The 18,497-nt window shown below is 54.9% G+C and overlaps 1 protein-coding gene across 3 annotated transcripts; it reads left to right on the top strand.

Annotated features, from left to right (window-relative positions):
- The first annotated feature begins 532 nt into the window (after positions 1 to 532).
- LOC122366377 (serine/threonine-protein kinase WNK4-like) lies at positions 533 to 18,482 on the top strand. 3 transcript variants are annotated; one of them, XM_043338572.1, is made up of 18 exons: positions 533 to 681; positions 1,624 to 2,692; positions 3,017 to 3,195; positions 3,463 to 3,689; positions 5,412 to 5,569; positions 5,946 to 6,263; positions 6,580 to 7,080; positions 7,466 to 7,588; positions 7,944 to 8,063; positions 8,289 to 8,438; positions 8,742 to 8,864; positions 11,073 to 11,171; positions 11,571 to 12,643; positions 13,557 to 13,701; positions 15,303 to 15,593; positions 15,830 to 15,995; positions 16,198 to 16,384; positions 16,606 to 18,482. In XM_043338572.1, the coding sequence occupies exons 1-18, from the start codon at positions 557 to 559 to the stop codon at positions 16,772 to 16,774; spliced, it is 5,223 nt and encodes a 1,740-aa protein (XP_043194507.1). In that variant the 5' UTR covers positions 533 to 556; the 3' UTR covers positions 16,775 to 18,482. The 3 variants fall into 3 exon arrangements, with proteins under 3 accessions (XP_043194507.1, XP_043194508.1, XP_043194510.1); XM_043338575.1 differs by lacking the exon at positions 533 to 681 and adding an exon at positions 1,073 to 1,154 and having other exon boundaries at positions 11,073 to 11,186; XM_043338573.1 differs by lacking the exon at positions 8,742 to 8,864.
- The last annotated feature ends 15 nt before the right edge of the window (positions 18,483 to 18,497 follow it).

Below are 18,497 nucleotides of genomic sequence, written 5' to 3'. Positions count from 1 at the left end.
GACGTGCTGTCTCAGCAACAAGGAGTCGCCGTGGCTTGATATGAGGGGCAGAGCGATAATCCTCTGTATGAAGGATCTTACGACGCTCTTTGTTATCCCAGCGCTTAGACACGAGCATGTTATCGAAATCGCCCTCCAAAAGTGCGTGTCAAATGGCAATATGCACTCGAAGCCATGTGCAACGCTTGATTTGGACCTTGTCAAGGACATGTGTCGATGTACGATTACCGAGCTTGGTGCAAGACTTGCCACGTGTGCCATGTCGCGTCATAGCTTCAGGCTTCTCATGACTTATTCACAATTCGGCTGCGTCAAAGGCGATATCGATTTCGTGTTAGACCTGAGTCCGGCTTCTCACATGTCTGTCTTTACCCTCGTGGCTGAGTTATCTCACATGCGACCCCCACGTGATAACTACAAAACAACGAACCGGTTCGTTGCGTAAGAACCGGTTCGAGGCGTCCTCTCGTGGCCGTTGGTCAGAGCCCGGGGTCGGGGGAACTCGGCACATTAGGGGCCGCGACTGGTCAGTGCTGTTCGATGGCTCGCCGAGTCAATGTATACAGACAAAGCAGCGCGCTCAAACGTCGGTGGTGGATGGCATGAGGGCCACAAACCGGCACCACCACGTCCTGCAAACTCAACAGTGGCTGGTGGCTCCAGGATAATCATTCAAAGCAGGTAGGCAGCGTGCGCTTATGTTTATCGATTTCATGATTGAAAATGCGTTGGGAGTGGACATGTGACGCAAATGGGTCTCGGGCAGGGCCAGGGGTCCAGGAAAGATGCTTTGAGTGCGATGACCTGCGGGCGGCCGGAGGGCTGCCGATCACCGATGAGAATGAGACTGGGCTGGTCCTCGGGCCTCGGGGCTCGACATCGTGAGAAAATCGTAACCAAAGCACCCATTACGGACGCTGCTGGGTTAGAAGGCCCCAGAAAAAGGTCGGCTTTGCCCCGCTTTTGGGCCTGAAGAGTTTGATGACGTCATAATATTTCGCCTATCGCTGGTGACTTGTAAACCTCGCTTTTATCGAAACCTTGAGCACGCATTTTCGTCAGTCGTAAACGTGTCGTAAACTTCGCGCCGGAGGCGCGTGACCCGGGTCGGGGTCAATATCCTTTCATTATTTCTTCAGCCTTCTTTCAGGAAGGTAAGACAAAGAAATAAGAGGTGTGGAAAAGATTGCAAAAAAGGAGATCATGTGTGTTAGATATGAAGCTGCGGCAGCGAAGTGCTGATGAAGCTCTCATGTAATGCTAATGATTGGAAAAAATCTTCATTTTTATTGCTTATCATTTGTTAGAAGGAAGTTCATCAAAGACTTTCCCATTATTTTGCTTTTGACTTTTGAGAAGTTCTAGTGACAAAAATAGGCATGATAGTTGCCGCGTCAAGTTGGCTGTTGCTGGCGGAATCTGTTTGCAGCTTTTTGTGAGCAAGCTTGAGTTGAAATTAAAGTAGGCACCTACTTATGTGCCTAAATCAATGAAATTCCTAAGCTGCTTCTTACGAATATGCAAAATATCTAAGAAATGCTGAAATGTTCATCTATGTAGGGTGACATTTTATGTTGGTAGGTACCAAGTATGCAAACATTCCATTTGATGATATTTTCTCAGGTTGGATCACATCAGTATCAATCACCATCAGGCTGGTCATGCAGCTGGACACCATGTTCTGGGAATGGCACAGCCAGCAAGGTCAGTAATGCCAAACATGCTGAAGAAGGAGTCAGGCAGTGGGGTGCAGCGCCCCACCACTGCGAACGGTGGCACCATGAGTAAAATCCGCCAGTCAGGCGCCAAGTTCCTACACAAGACTGCACAGCGGCTGTCTCTACGAGAAGAGCCACCTGAAGTGCCGGACTCTGCCTCTGGTGCCGGTCCATCAGAATCCACCAGCTCCGGCAGCGTCAGTCAGCATGCTGGGCCTAGTTCCCGCCAAGACCGCACCTCTCAATCATCAGGTGGCGTGCATTCCAAACCAAACCAATCCACCGCCTCTGCAGCTACATCTGCCATATCTAAGCCGGAGCGTGCTTCGGGGGCCGGCTCGGCGGCGACGCGCCCAGATCGGCCGCCGTCCGCTGGCTCGACCTCCAAGGCACCTTTCGGCAAAAAGGCCGCCACGCCGCAGCCCGAGCCGCGGCCGGCCCCGACTCCGCTGAAGCGCCGCTCCGCCAGCACGGACGCAGCGTGCGGCACGGGCTCCGGCGCGGGACGACCGCGACCCTCCGCCGTACGGCACCGCGACCGGCCGCGCGACGGCGGCAAGGTGTGCTTCGCGCCGCGCGTGCAGATGCTGGGTCCATCCGACAGCGAGGAGCGTCAGGAGCGCGACGATAGTCCGTTAGCGGAAGAACAAGAACAGGAGCGTCAAGCAGAGAGCATGCGGCGACTCGAACGCGAGAACGAGTCTCTGAGACACGCCATCGAGAACTACCGCGATTTAGAGCGTCGGCGCGCGGCCGGCGGGTCCGGGGGACCGGGGGGCGCCGGGCAGGACGCCAAGGGTCAGGAGGAGACGGCAGAGGACGGGGAGGAGGACGAGGTAGAGAAGGCCGTGGAGGTCTCTCCCAGCGGCGTGTTCCTTAAGTTCAGCGAGGAGATCGGTCGCGGCAGCTTCAAGGCGGTGTACAAGGGCCTGGACACGACCACAGGAGTGTTTGTCGCCTGGTGTGAACTCCAGGTGAGTACCCCGACGAGTGCTTTGAGTTCCGGTTTCGTGTCGGAAGGCCTCACGTTAAATGCTGCTTGTGTACCTAGTTAATGCCTTGATATTCAGGTCATGAGTAATTGACCAATTACTTTCATGCCAAGTTACAATTGCCTTTGCCATCACATTGTTCCCCTAGCGACAAACACTCATTACTTTCAAAGTATGAAAAGCAAAGCAGGGTGACTGCTTATCATTCTTGTGTAACCACTTCATTCAGATTCATTCTCCATTCTCTGCCCTGTGTTTATCTCTGGATGCCATTAATCCTGCCCTGTATATTTATTCTATGACCAGCTGAGCGGTAACCGGCTGAGTAAGAAGGAACGGGACCGGTTCCGAGAGGAGGCCGGCCTGATGAAGGGCCTCACACACCCCAACATCGTCCGGTTCTACGACTTCTGGGAAGTGGACAAGCCGAAACGCAGCTGTATCGTACTCGTTACCGAGCTGATGACCTCTGGAACCCTCAGAACGTGAGTCACGAACGTGCAACTTAACCATGCGTTGACAAGAAGTGATCTGGGTAGGAGAAGGGCAGTGTTTTGAAGTGAGGTCATTGCGTACTGATTATGTTCAGCTCCAATTTTCAATGTGATAATTTATTTATAGACTTCTTTGTAGAATGAAATATTTTTCTGGAAAAGCGGTGAGTTCGATTCCCCCCTTGCAAATATAATCCCACGCAAAATTTCAGTTTCTAATGATCCGACAGCTAACTTCTGGAAACATTTTGCGGACAGATATCTGAAGAACTTCGGCCAGAAGAGGGTGTCCCTGAAAATCATCAAGCAGTGGTGCCGTCAAATTCTGCGCGGACTGCAGTTTCTGCACTCACGCAACCCTCCCATCATTCACCGTGACCTCAAGTGTGACAACATCTTTATCTCGGGCACCACGGGTCAGGTCAAGGTCGGAGACCTCGGGCTGGCCACGCTCAAGAACAGATCCTTTGCCAAGTCTGTGATTGGTAAGTTAGTGTATAACGTCAATCTGTGGCGTTTTAGTGTTTTGATTGAATCTCGAGTTGAGTACTTCCTTCGGTTTCCTTCATCTCCGTTTCCTGTGCCACCCATGCCGATTTGTATTGATATATCGACTCTCTTGTTTATCTATTCCCCTCCCCAATGCGGCTGGCTGATCTATCCTTTTTCGATCCGGATTGATCTGACGTGACCGGCTGGCTGTTGGGGAGAGAGTGATCCAGATGGGATCCTCCTCGATGTCCGTCCGTCCCCTTTCCCTCTCCCGACATCGGGGAGGGGGGAGGGGGTCTGATGGCGCTTCCAAGCCTAACCAAACGCACCGGGCAATGAACATCGAACATCGAGCCGCGTCTCGGCGGCCGGCCCGTCCTGGCGCGGACCGGACCAGACCAGACTGACGGGGAGGGGTTCAGGGCCGGGGAGGTAGGTCTCTGGGCTCACGGACGATCCGGAGTCGATCGGCCGATCCCAATACAGCTGCTCAGCTGGTGTAATTACAACCCACCGGATCGCCTGGCCCGGCGCCGACGGCCCTTGGACGGCGGAGAGCTAATATCACAGTTACTGCCGGGTCTCTGGGCTGGCTCGAAGTCTGGGGCGGGTGGGCGTACCAGATGGAAAATGTACCGCCCAGAGCCGCGTCGTTGGGGCTCCGGGTAGACGGCCTATTAGCTGGAATCATTTGCAGGGTCGTCCGTTGGCTGTGTGTTCTGAAAAAGGCTGTTGCGTCATGCTGGAGGAATTTAATCAGCAATTAGCCAGACACGGAATCGTGCTGGCCGTTTTATAAATAGTGTGATATGCCCGAGGTATTTGGATAGGTATCACTGAGCATGTTCTACCGCTTTTGCTCAACCCTCGCATACATATGGAGTAAATCTGAGTAGGTTTGTAAGCCTCGTCCCTTAGATTTAATAACATTTCCTATTTCCTGTACCGGTTCCTCGGATGTTTGCTTAGGGTCCCAGGCACTGCTCAAGTGCGCATTTAAGACGGCGAGTTTGGGACGCTGTTCAAGTATTCCCTGGACGCGTTCCAAAGTCCTCTCCCCAGTGTTAGTTTGGCGGTCACTCTCCCATTATCCGGTAAATACCTACTGGTATGTACGTTCAGAGTCCGTAATGTTGCAGCCGCCTCGTCATTTGTGTATAATACTATCATATGCGAGACTTGTACAACACGTGCATGTTTCAACTTTCAGGGAGCTACTTTTCATCTCTACATTGGCGCTTGTGTCTTTCTGTCGAGTTTCGCCCCACGCGCATCATGTGCATGATATCCACTGATTGCTTCCGGTCACTCTGGCTGGGGGCTGACGTTGGGCCTCGGTGGGTCGCGGTGACCGGCTGGCTGGTGGCACCGCTTGTGTTTCTGAAAATAGCCCCCGTCCGGCGCCCCTGTCTGACGTGTGCCGACGCTGCCCGCCCGTCGCCGGCCCTGATCGGTAGAGGTGCAAATGACGGCGACGACGTGATGCAAATTATCGACTATTTGCTACCACCGCTACAGCAGCAGCGGAATGCATAGAAGTTTTTCATGTTCAATATTTAAAGATTCGAACGAGTAGCCTCAAAGCTTCAGCTTTCATTGTTCCTGAATCTAAAAATGGACTTATTTCTCGCCGACGTTTGCACCTCTACTGACCTCGTCCGGTCGATCACGTGACGGCTATCTGAGCGGGCCACTGGTTGCCACGTGACCGCTAGGCACGCCCGAGTTCATGGCGCCCGAGGTGTACGAGGAGCACTATGACGAGGCCGTGGACGTGTACGCCTTCGGCATGTGCATGCTGGAGATGGTGACGTCCGAGTACCCGTACTCCGAGTGCACCGGCCCGGCACAGATCTACAAGAAGGTCATCACGGTGAGCCGGGGGGAGCAGGTGCTGTACAGGGCCCGATCGTGCTGATGGAGGGACATGGTGATCAGCTGAATGGTCTAGTGATGACTGCTCAATGCTGGGTTGGTTCTGGCTTCATCTTTTCATTACTTCGACGCTTATTCTACGATTCCTATTTCTGATCTTTTTTATGTTTGCTAAGAGGGCGTTGAACAATGGTGAGGGATTTTTTTTCTAAGCTTTTAGCTCAGCAGAAATGCTCTCAGCTTTTCTCTTGGCTGTGTTTCTGCCTGCACAAATGTACAAACGCTGAATCACAGACATGCATCATTTTCTGGAACCCACTCCCTAACTTACCCCACACAATACCACTCGCTGATCCACAAGACCGTACCCTCAGGGCATCAAACCGTCCAGCTTCGACAAGATCGACGACCCGCAGACGCGCGACCTGATCGAATGGTGCACGCGACTGAACAGCAAGGAGCGGCCCACCGTCAAGCAGCTGCTGAATCACGAGTTTTTCGCCGAGGACTGCGGCATGCGACTGGAGGTGGCCAACCGGGAGGAGGCTATGAACTCTGGCAGCTCGGTCATCCACCTGCAGTTGCGGGTGCTGGACGCCAAGAAGCGCAAGGACACGCACAAGGAGAACGAGGCGATCCAGTTCAACTATGTGCTGAACAAGGATAACCCAGAGGAGACGGCCAAACAGATGGTAGGTGGCGCAGCTCGGGATCAGCCGTTGTATAAGGTTAATTTAGACAGGTCTGGTCCACCGTATAATCGAACGAAAATATTTCGGGGCATTTGCGTTGCTGTCCTGGTTGAACAGGGCGGTAATAGTGACAAAGACACTGTGTTGCCCGCACATGATCAATAATGGTCTGCCAATTATCTAACCTGCAATATCCCCTTCGTGGCTGTCATGAGAACGTTTATATCAGTAGCTAGTATTCCTTATTTTAACAGCAACTAATTTATGATTATTGCTGTCTTTTCCTAACACCATGCGTTTCCGTGTCCAATTTCAGCTGATGTCGGGTCTTCTAGCCGAGGAGAACTGTCGTCCTCTGGCCAAGATGATCACCAACGTGATCCAGAGTCTGGTGCGGGCCCGGGAGGAGAGGCGGCGCGACCAGGTGCCCCAGACCCAGTCGGCGCCGGCTGCCGGGCCGCCGGGCGCAGCGCCCGGTCCCGGCGCGTCCCTAGTCCCGACTGCAGCCGCCCCCGCACCAGTCCCACTGCACCTGTCGGCCTCTCTGCCGGTCATCAGCAGCTCTCAGTCCGCCCAGCCGGCGGCGGCGCAAGTCCACACGGCGACCGCGGTCCTCTCTGCAGCCCCGGGAGCGCCGCTCGCCTCTGTGGCCGCCGCGGCGCCGGTTACGGTGACTGTGGCGGCGACTCAGACCCAGCCCTCTCACCAGCCGGGTGGGACGGAGACGGCGCCGGCGGAGACGAGGCAGGCCGAGCCGCCACCGCCGGCGGCGCCGACTGAGGCGGCGGGCGCCCAGCCGCAGCACGGCCAGACCGAGGTACGGGCCGGCTCCTGGGTGGCGGTGGGTGGAATGCGGTAGGACTGTGCCTGGATGGGGATGCGTGGGCGAATGATTTACGCAGTATCATTATTCCTCACACACTATTAGCTCCAACAGTGTGGTCGAATTACCAAAGCTATTGCGTGGGGAGACTAGGGTGAAACATGAGTGCGTTCTTCCCAGATTCGGGCATGATCCAATTTAGGTTTTCAAAATGTCTTGCAACCTTGGAACGCTATTTAGTCAATCAATTGTATCACTGGTAGCGGAGTTGGCAAAGTCTCCGTTTGCTCACGTCTGTTTTGGTAGCAGCCCGGTCAGTGACAGCGAAGCATTGAAGCCCTCCCGTTCGTCGTCTCTCCCTCCCCCTGTCTGTCGCCAGGCACACTCGGACTCCGCTACCGGAGCAGAGAGCGACTCGGCCCTCGGTGAGCGGAAGGAGAAGAAGAACCGAGCGCGACGGCGAAAAACGTGCGAGCGTCTGCCGCGGCTGACCGTACTGGAGGTGAGTGGTCGAGAACCTTACACCACTCCGTGCCACTTCCTGCATAGCTTCACATTCCTCTGTGGTCACTTATCCCTTTAGCCGTCCTGAGTCACATCAGTGGTATGTGTTGCGAAGTATTATGTCTATTTGTCATCCACGCAGCTAAACAATCAGTTGTTGAGTTTAATGACGATTTCATAAATACATCGGGGTTAGGACACGCCTGTTATCTTCAGAATTGTTTCTGTTTTTTCTTTGCTCATTTTCAACTACAATTGTTTATGTCAATATCGTACGTCCATGACTGCATATCTTGTTGATCTACTGCGATGATCTACTGCATCGAACTGACGGCACCCATGCCTCGGGACAGGTGAAGAACAGCGACAACGGTCCCGTGGTATCTTGTCTGCTGGAGACCAACCAGTCGCAGGCCATCACGTTCAAATTCGACCTCCACGAGGCGGACGTCACAGCCATCTCCCACAAAATGGTCAGTATGCGATGGAAGCAGGCCACCAGCTCGATCTAAAACTTTTGGCTGGAAGTGTCATCGCAGGCGTCAAGTGGGATTCCTGGTAGCTGAAATGAATTACCTGCTACTTACGCAAACATACTTGCCAGTCTTAGGTATGTCTATTGACTCTTCGTCCTATATCGTCCTATGCCGTAAGTATTATGTCGTTATTTGTTTTGACGGAATTTTCCTCGACCTCAGACGGAGGCTCAGCTGTTGCCAAAGGACGACGCACAGTACTTTGAGGAGCAGCTGCGCGCAGTCGTTCGCCGGCAGCGGGAGCTGCGATCGACCGGCGCGAACCAGCCGCCGCCGCCACCTCACGCCGACGAGGACACGCACCCGGCGCAGGTACGGGGCTTCGTGGAGGCTGATTTCTTTCGGGGACACTGGAGAGGGTTTGTGTGAAGTTTGTTCGCTGACGTTATTTGATGGTTTATAAGAGACGGTTGCGTTACCTTGTAGTAGGACGAGCGCATGTCAAGCTTGCTGGTTCACGGCTATCAAAACTGCTAACGTTTGCGAAGTACCACTACTCCGTCTAGGACCCTGTACTGATCGTTACCGCCCCGGCGTCTCTGTCGAACCCGTCCGCCCGGTCCGCGGGTCTCCGCGGCCGCTGCTCAGCGGCGCTGTCTGTCCGCGTGCCGGCAGTCGGCGGAGGACTCGGCCGGCGACGTATCGACTCCGGTGAGCAGCAGCGGCAGCAGCGCGGGAGGCTCGCCGCGGCCGCGGCCCACCGAGCTGGCGCCGCCGCCACCGCCGCCCTCAGGCCAGGTAGCCGAGCGGGCCGTGCCGGTGCTGGTGCGCGCGCCGCACGGCCTCCAGATCGTCACTCTGACCACGCAGCAGGCGGCCGCGCTGCTGCGCCAGAGCCAGGCGGCCGCCGCCGCCGCCCTGCTGGCCCCCGTCCTCGGCGCTGCCGCCCCCGCCGCCGCCGCGGCTGCGTCAGCTGCACCTGTCGGTAGTGTGAGCCCGCAGTCGCAGATGGTCACCGGCCGCGCGACGTCTCCCACTCCTTTTCCGACCGCGAGCGCCGCTGCGATTGTAGCCGCCTGTACGGCCGCGGCGGCTTCTGCTGCCTCTGCGTCTCGCGCCGCGCCGGCGGGGGTGGTCCTGGCCGGCGGCTCACCCCACTCTGGCGCTCTGACCACCGCCGTGGCCGCGCTACCGCCGGAGCTCCTCTCTACAGTCGTCTCTGCCGTGGCGCCCGTGGCACATGTGGCTGATGTCATCCACCAGACCAGCGCGGCCGCGCCGGCCGTAACGCCGCTGCTGTCGGGAACTGTCGTACCCGGCTCGCCCGGGTCGCCGCCCATCGATGTAACGGCAGTGTTTGGGGCGCATTACGGCGGTGTTTCAAAGTCAGAAGCGCTGGCTGCGGGCGTTATAGGCCCGATGGGATCCATACCTGGCACTGCGACCATGCCTGTCACCTCGATCTCGGTGATGCCGGGTATCAGCCCTATCTCCGCTGTCCTCACTGGTGGTGCGGTCTCGTCAGTGCCGCCCATCTCGCTGCTCCCTGCAGTGAGCTGCGGCGGTGGACATGTGTCCTATACCACACCGTCGCCGGTGCTGGCAGCGCCTGTGCCGCTTCTGAGCGGCCGTGAGCCGGATAGAACCGCTCCTGCGGCCGCTGTGGGGGTGGCTGCTCACTCCCCCACCGCTTCGGTCATTGCTACCACTGGCGCCACCACAATTACTGCTGCCCTAGCCGCCTCGGTCGCCGCCAGCGGGGCCACGCTAGGGTTGGCTCCATCAACGGCTTCTACACTGAGCTCACTTACCGCGGCTCCTACATCACCAACTATCTCACCGCGTCCGATGTTCTCCCTCTCATCCTCCGCCACGTCTTCACCCACTACAACAGCATCATCTGTAGCATCCTCTCCACTGGCGTCAGCGTCCGTCTCCGGTACATCCTGCGCCGCCCCCGTCTCCGCCGTCGGCGCCGCTGCGCCGGGCGTAGGCACGCCAGCCGCGAGCACGCCCCCCGTCCAGGTACGTCCTTGGCCGTGGCGGCTGTCCGCCGCACGGCCTCCCCGCCTGCTCCGCCCGCCCTGCCTGCCCCGCTGAGTCTGTCCTGACCAACGCACTGTGATCGGTTGAACCGCTTGCCGCTGCCTCTCCGTCGCTAGCTCCTTCAGTTTGGTTTAGTTTATTTGCTTCGTTTGTTCGCTGGGAAGCGTTTGGGTTGGTGTTTTCCAAGCGCTACTGAGCGGCCGAACCATTGACTTTGAGCTGCTTTATTGGTTAAATGTGCCCTGTTTGATGATGCGTCACTGCTGTGCGCAGGAGTTGTGTAGACTGGGCTACCCCTATCCCCCTTTTGTCCAGTATTCAGCATTAGAAAAGCACGTTAGCCGTCGTCATAGTGTTTATGTGACTTTGTTCAGTGTTAGCCCCGCAGTTGTGCCTTACAATAATCTTAATCTTGTTATATGTTTGTAGGTTACCTAGTTAGATTAATCGCTAGTGTGTAGTGTCATTTGAGTTTTGTGACGTGCTAACGGTAGTTATTTTTCCCAGGACGTCCAGGGGTGGCGTTCAGTCCCAACACGGGTTCCGGTGAACATTTTTTCCCGGGCATGCACTCCGTTCCCGAGTGAATCCATTCGTTAGACAATTTTAGTCGCTCACGTAATCTCTTACTTAGTCATGTCGTGGGTTAATTCAACACGCATCTGGCCATGCGATCTTTCAACACTACTTTTTCTCTTCAAATCCTTTTCTTTACATTGCCATTTTGCTCTCTTATGTTTTAATCATTTAACTGTAACTGGCGAGTCACTCAGTGTTACCATTAAAAGTTACCCTATATGCAGTGTTACACTATGAGCAGCTTGGTTTGCGCTGCATACAAATCAACTCCTATCAGTACCCAATTATTTTCATTTCTTCATCTCCCCACGTTGCTCCCCTGTATCGTTACCCCACACCTCCCCCGACTGACCCCTGCATGTGCGCGTGTGTGTTCATCAGGCGACGGGTCGCCGCTCCCGGTTCATCGTCAGCTCGGTGGTGGAAAGCAAGGCGTCTCCGATGCCGTCTCCGTGTCTGCTGTCGCCGGCCAGTGAACAGGTCAGGGCGCAGACGGTAAATGATGACCTGGGGCTGCTGGGAGAGTCATCGCTTTGGAACTTGGGACTTGTTGGGCTTGATGGAGTGTAGTGATGTAGATATCGGGTGCTGGAAAGCGTAGGCTTACTTTCGCTTTAGACTGTTCAAATGTAAGTTATGTAAGTTATGCAGGCAAGGCTGCACAAGTCATGATTTGATCAGGTTGCTCGGCAAGTTGAACCTTTCTTGTCCAATCTTTAGTTATCCAATTTTTCTCTTTCCAATCCCAGTCATTTCATCCAGTCCAGTCATTGTGCGCCAATGATGGCCGTGTATTGGATCAATTTGCTTACTTATGATATACCCTCTTTTGTTCTCAGCCCACTGTCCCAACTGACACCCTCTCTCCCCCTGTTTCAGCCGCTGAATATCCTGACGTCTGCCGGCTCGGCCACCACCTCTGTCTCCCCGAGTCCTCAGGTGGCGCTGATCAGCCCCGAGCCGCTCTCTCCCCCGCCAGTATCCAGCGCTCTGCACTCTCCCCAGGACCCCGCGCCGACTGCGCTCAGCCCGTCCGCGACACCCGCTCTGAGCACGTCACCTGTCCCGGGCGCGGGTGTAGGGGAGACCGCCGGTCTCACCTCAGCAGCGGGACTACCGGCGGGACAGGGTTCAACCTCGGTACCGGTGGGGTCTTCGGTAGTGCCGGAGCCAGCTGGAAGCGGTGGAACTCCGACAGCGCCCATTGCCGTGCCGTCTGGATCCTCTCAGAAGTCTGACGGGCAGGCGCGTCCTCCGTCTCTTTCGATCAGCCCCGGCTCGCGGGCCTCGCAGGCGAAGAGCGGGGCAACTGTGACGACGCCGACCGCTCAGAGGCACGTCCGGTTCGCTGTAACGCCGACGATTCTGAATCCGATCTGCCCGTCTTCAAGTGACTCTTCGTTGGCATCGGTTACGGCCGTGACTTCGGCCTCAGATAGTCAGTCATCAGCGGCGAGTGGATCAGGCGTTCAAACATCTCTCGCAGGTCCGTCGTCACACGCTTCAACGTCGACTTCTTCAACCCCGCCTCTCATATCGTCAACTGCTGCAGTCGGACTGGCATCAGGACCTGCGCCAGCTCCGTCAGCGACTACCCCAGTGTCCGCCTCACTCACTGCTCCAAGTGGACTCACTCCCTCACTGGTCACCGGTGGGACGAGTCCGGGCACTCTCAGTCTGTCTGTACCGAGTCCGGGCACCCTGAGTCCGACTGGAATCTTGGACTCCTCACATCCAACGCCTAATCTCAGTCCCGGCGAAGTTCCCTCGCATCCCGCCGGTGCTACAATTTCAGAAGCTCACAGAGCGAACGCTGTGGCTCAGGAGGGTAGACCCCCGGTACCTGCGCGGCCTGTGACTGGCGGCCAGTCCCTGTCGGCAACGGAGGAGCCTGAGGAAAGACGGACCGCCGCGGGGCCGCAGGAGCAGCCTACGACACCGATAGATGCCAGGTGGGTCGGCTGGTGGGGATGGAGAACGGATGATGGACTGACAGCTGACATTTCTGAGAGTGGCAATCAAGCATTAACCCGGCGGCCGCTGGGCCTCCGCGCCACCCGCCGGCCGCTGGGGGGGGGGGGCATAAAGTTGCCCCCCCCCTTTACTTCTGCGACGATATCGTCGCAACGCGAAGAGATAGAGAAGCGAAACTTTGCACACATCTTCCTGAATACCTAGCCGAGGTTGCGTCCAAATTTAGTGTCGATCGCATTTGAAATGACGTCACAGTGACGTCATAAGTGAAATTATAGATTTGCGACTCTCATATTCCTCACGATACATCAGATATATGGGACCGAATATAAAGGGCCGATTATTGGTCACAAACTAGATGGAAGTGTAGTAAGATATTTAAGGATGACAGCAGGTGCTGTCTAGTTCATTTACAGTCGAGTTTCATGCTCAGCGTCATCAGAAATGGTCCATATCGGAAAACGACAAAACTTTATGACGTCACTGTGACGTCATCTTAGGTGCTACAAACACCAAACTTTCCTCAAAAATTGCCTAGGTATTCATTTGAAGCTATGCCAAGTTTCACGTTCGTAGCTCATCGGGTTTCGGAGATATTTCACAAAACGTAAAGGGGGGGGGGCAACTTTATGCCCCCCCAGCGGCTCGTGGGTTAAGCTATGCCGATAGTTATTACTGCTTGGGATTGTAGCTATTTACTTATGTGTTATGTGGTGTGATGGTGATAAAAATAGTCTCAGGTGCAGATCAGATAAGATGAGTCAGATAGATACATACATCTGCGTCATCAAACACTTGCATTTTCGGCTTACTTCACCGTCGCCGACGCCGTCTAACTCGTCTAACTTCTTTCACTGGTTGTACCTTACCACCCCTCGGTTCTGTCCCCAGCATGGGCAACCTGGCTCAGCTGGCCAAGCAGTTGAACCGCCTCACCTCGCAGCCAGGAGAGGCGGCGGGCAGCGGAACCCAGACCCCGTCAGATGGGGCGCCCACCGCGCGCCGGCTGACCGCCACCGGCGCCGGACCCACTCCGGTGAGTGCGGGTTCTAACCCCGAATGCGGGGAGTTGTTTCAGGTGTCCATATCTGTTTGGTGATCGGGAGACACGCTGTGGGGTGGTTTGTAGGGACTCCGTCTGCATTTACATCTGATGGTTATTGTTTTTGTGGAAGGACCATGCTGATAATGGGAAACCAACGCGATTAGAGATATTGTGATTCAAACCAGAACAGATCATCGACAGAATCTCGACGCCAACGCTCAGTATCCCAGCTTGTCAGCTCCTTTTTTCAGGGGCTCCTCGTCCTGCTTAACATTGAGTTCAGCTTATGTCATCTGGTTTTCCACGCATACCTGGGTCCTTGAATGGCGTGGTTATTGACTGTTTTTTTCTTCTGCATTCCGTATACGGTCCTGGGCTACTCAGACCAGTCAGTTCGGTCGGGTCTGTGTTTACTGAATCTGTGACTTCGAAAATGCCTTGTCGTAATCCGCCGTTTCTTCTCTGTTGTGAACGCGTATGCGCTGTTCAATGATAAACCACACCGGCCGTTTGACTGATGAATGCGCCGTCGCCCGCCGCGGGCTCAGAACATGCTGCTGCCTTCCGCGGCCACCATGGAGGCGGCCCGCCGCCAGAGCTGACACTGCGGCGACCTGGCCGCCCCTGCCCCCGCCCCGGCCGCCGTGAGTGGTCGAGTGTGAGCCCACCGCCCGGAAAGAGCAGAGAGCATGAGATACTGACTGCAGCCCAGAGATCTACCGGGGCTGGCAGTCTCATTATGAAACCCGAAATGTACTTGGGTTCACTGAGTTTTCTGTTTCACGCCCGCATCTGTGACCACCAGTTTCGTCACTTTCAGCGTATTTGTAGATTTGCACCACACGTTGACCGAGCGTGTATTTCGATTTCGATTTCGAAGTATTTCGATATGTTGTTTACTAGGTTTTTAGCTTTATGAGAGATGATTTCATCACTTGCCGCATGCCACTTGACGCCGTCACTTCGGAGGAGCTTTGTTTAAAAGCAGAACTGTATGGTAATCATTGCTACACCCACATTGATGTGTTCATAAACTGTTATTAAGCATGCCTGCGGTGAGCACAATCTGAGGGCATGCCGCCATAGCTCGTGCTTTGAAGTAAGCTATTTATGTTCCTCATTCCCAACGGAGCAATGATCCGTGGTCAGGTTTTCAAAGATGATCGTCCAGAGCAACCCTTATTAGTAGTGGGTACTGCTTTTTAATGATTGACGGCACCGACGTAGTGCAGTTTTTCTTGTGATCTGTGCCTTTTCGAGCTCATTCTTCTAAAAGTATATTTTCAGGTCAGCTATTCGATCTTATATTTGCACATTCAGCTATCCTACCTATATGATTTGGGGAATATATATTTGCATTGACGCTGGACGAACAATGGACTTTCTTTTCATTTTTCTTTTCTTGAGATGTGAAGATCATCTCTAGAGTAGTGTTATGTTAAACTAGACTAGCGCTGCGCTGCTCGTTCCATATTGCATTGCTCCTTGTCTCTCTTCTCGAACTCCCGCCCCTTTCCCCACAACATACCCGCACAAACCACGGCCCAGTGTCTCCATCTGAGCCATACCTAACCTCCCTGTCCACCACACAGACTCAGCGCTCGGGCGCGGACGGCGGCGGCGGGACACCGTCCCCCTCCCAGCAGACCGTGCCTCTCCAGCCGGCCGGCACCGGGGTCTCTGCCACCGGCTCCCCGGCCGACCTCTCCCGATCGGCCAGCGGTACGGACGCCGCCTCCGCCACCGGGAGCGAGGCACGCCGGAAACAGGTGCCGCTGCACCTCACCGACCTGGCCAAGAAGCTGGACAAGCTGCGGGTGAAACCGCCGGGCGGTGCGGCCGTGGCCAGCGCCGCCGCCGGCACCGCCTCCACTGCCGTGCAGGTAGGGGACAGAGAGGGGGACTGAATGTTTGAGGTCACTGGGCGCTGTTTTATGCGTGAATAAGGATGGTTATTATTTAGAGAACTGCTACATGTCGTTAGTTTAGAGAAATCGTGTTCAATCGTTACGATTTTATAACTTTGCTCAAACTTCTTCCGGTTCTATGTCTCCCGTATTCCCTTCCGCTTTCGTATTCTTTTTCGGACACTAACTTAACGTCGTATTTTGTCCGGCAGACTACCACGCCCCTGGATGATGCCTCCAAGCCGTTGGCTGTCGGCGGCGCCCAGCCTGTGGCGACCCCCAGCGGTCCGCCGCCGGAGACAGCCCGGGTACAGCCCAATGTCAACCAGATGGACGTCCAGGCGGCGACACCGGCGGTGAATGGAACCGCCAGTGACGGTAGGTGAACGGTTAGGCTAGTTTGGAGATATGTGGGGCTGGACGGAGTCATTATTTGTATGTTTTATGATGGGCGTTGAAATAAACGTCTGTAGCATGCTTCAAAGTATAACTACTACAAAACATGTCGAAGCCTTTGTTTATGCCTGATCAAATTGTGTTTTCATCTCGGCGTTTTATTTGATCTTTTTCTGTTCTTCAGTATCGCCAGAGGGCGGCTCTCGTCCGGTGCGGCGGGGCAGATTCGCCATCAGTAAGGCGACCACTGCAGCTCAGCCGCCCGCCCCCGCCCCCGCTCCCGCCGCTGCGCCGGCACCCAGCGCCGCCCAGACTCCCTCGCCGGTCAACAGTGTCGAGGAGATGGCGATGTATCGGGAGCTGATCGCCAGGTGAGGCACGCAGGGGTGATGCCACCTGCGGTAGAGCTTGGATGCTGCTTCACATAGACGAGTTGATAAGCAGTAGGTATCGTATCGCAAAATCAGTAGTAGTGATCGCATATGTATGGGTATCGTGTCGTTGTGGAGGACCTGTTATATTTCTATCGCTCTTTGGGTCTTTGGAGGCGGTGTGTTGGGTTTTGAACTGACGTCGCTCGACCTTTTTACAGGCAACAAGCGGCAATGATAGAACTGCTCCGTCAGCAAGAAGTAGAACGGGAAAACCTGCGGCAGCGGTTACGTCAGCAGCACCAACAACAACATGAGCAGCAGCTCCAACAACAGCAGCAGCAGCAGCAGCAGAGGCATCCTCCGTGTACAGAAAACGGTCCTGTGTGACGCGCGTGGCCCGTCTCTTCTCAGGGAAGCTCTGACGGGGAACTGCGGGCGTCTCCAATAGGACGGTCTTTGCCGGTATGTGTTAGTGTCGTGTTCGGTGACAGTCGTGTGTCGCCGTCACTGTCGCCGCCGTAATAGTCGCCACTGTATCGCCATGCTCGTCGCCACTGCGGCCCGTCCCGCTCGGAACAGTTCGAATCCGGTCGGAGTATGAAGGCGGGATTCGTCTCAGACCACACTAGCCATGACCTTAACCGGGCTTTCATTTGAGACACGGCGCGAGAAGCCTCTCTCGCTCGCAGTCCTATGCAAGGAAGGCACCTAGCACGGGGACAATGGAGGTCGGCTGGTCCGTCAGATCCTCTGGGAAGAACGGGGCATTGGTGTTACTGAAGAACTTGAGGCTTGATGAAAAATCGAAGACTCCTAACTATGGTTAATTTCATTAAAGCAGTCATTTCCAGGGTTGAATAGACCGAGTCGTAAGCAAATTCGGGGCATTTAGAGATAATAATTTGCATACAAATTCCAGATTAGTCTCAGCATAGTTTAACCTACACTGCCATTGACTGGCACTTGGCAGTGACCAACAAAAAGCATTGTTCCACAGATGTGAATTTTCACAGGACATTTCCGGCCTCCTGGTGTCCAATTTCGGGCAGCCCGCACGCCGCACTGTGGCACGTTTTATCAGGGACTGGACAAGGCGACTGCTGGTCAGTCACTGTAGATAGAGGCTAGGGAGAGGGGCATTACTGAGGCTGCGATGGCTATCCCCAACGCACGACGGGTTTATTGAGTAGATCAACTACGGCCGCGAAATTAGCGAGTTCATTGACTAATTGAGTTGCAGTGGTGCCCAAACTAGAATGCTGATTGGTTAGCTTATGTTTGGATGTTTCAACGAATGATAGATGAACCGCTTTAATTTAGTTTGTGAGGCTACAATTGTGATTATTAATGCCGCAATAGCAAGTAGACCGCTGAAAGTTTGCTGTTGTAACGTAAACTGAAGCAAGCGTCGTATAAACACGATATTGTGATGCCTATCGGTCAGTTTTCTTTCAATTGTCTTGCCGCCTGGTTCTAGTGTTAAAGGCCACTAGCTTCTGCCGTGCAGAATTTCGTGCCCTGTAGTCGGCTTGGTCAGTGTCATATCATATCCTCCTTAGCCCTGCGTGGCAAAGGGATAGTCTCAAAGTGCCATGCGCTTTGCGCAACGCTAGATGCAGCTTTTCAAAGTAGAGACATCCACGTACACGGTATAATTGCCATCGGAGTTAAGTTGCGATGTCTATTCAGCAAATGACAGCGAGCTTTTGTTTCGTCAAGCCAGAGGTGGTAGGCAGTAGCTAGCGTAGTCGTACACGTGGGGACGTGCAATGCCCGCGGGCCCGGGCACCACACCGGCTCAGGACACGCCGTCGAGTCGCCCCGCCAGCGACAGGCAGCGCTTTTCATTGTGGACTTTCAGCAGATCGGATAGAGTTTATTTAGTTTGTAAGCGTTCCGCCGACCCTGTGAGGCGCATTGTGGTGCGCCGTTTGACCGAGAGATGGTGCTGGTGGCGCTCTGACCCGACCCGGCGCCGACCAGACTGCCTTGGAAGCTGCAGTTATTGTCTGAATACTCAGTCCTTTTGACTGCACCAGCCGAGTATCACTGTGATGGCCGATGCTATTCGAGAATAAAGTACATAGTCGACTGTGCCAGCGTTTTTCTG

This window comes from Amphibalanus amphitrite, unplaced genomic scaffold, assembly GCF_019059575.1.
Source record: "Amphibalanus amphitrite isolate SeventyFive unplaced genomic scaffold, NRLGWU_Aamphi_draft 000801F_arrow, whole genome shotgun sequence".
Taxonomy (NCBI): Eukaryota; Metazoa; Arthropoda; class Thecostraca; order Balanomorpha; family Balanidae; genus Amphibalanus; species Amphibalanus amphitrite.
The sequence above is the reverse complement of the archived record's forward strand: the minus strand, read 5'-3'. Positions and strand labels throughout refer to the sequence as shown.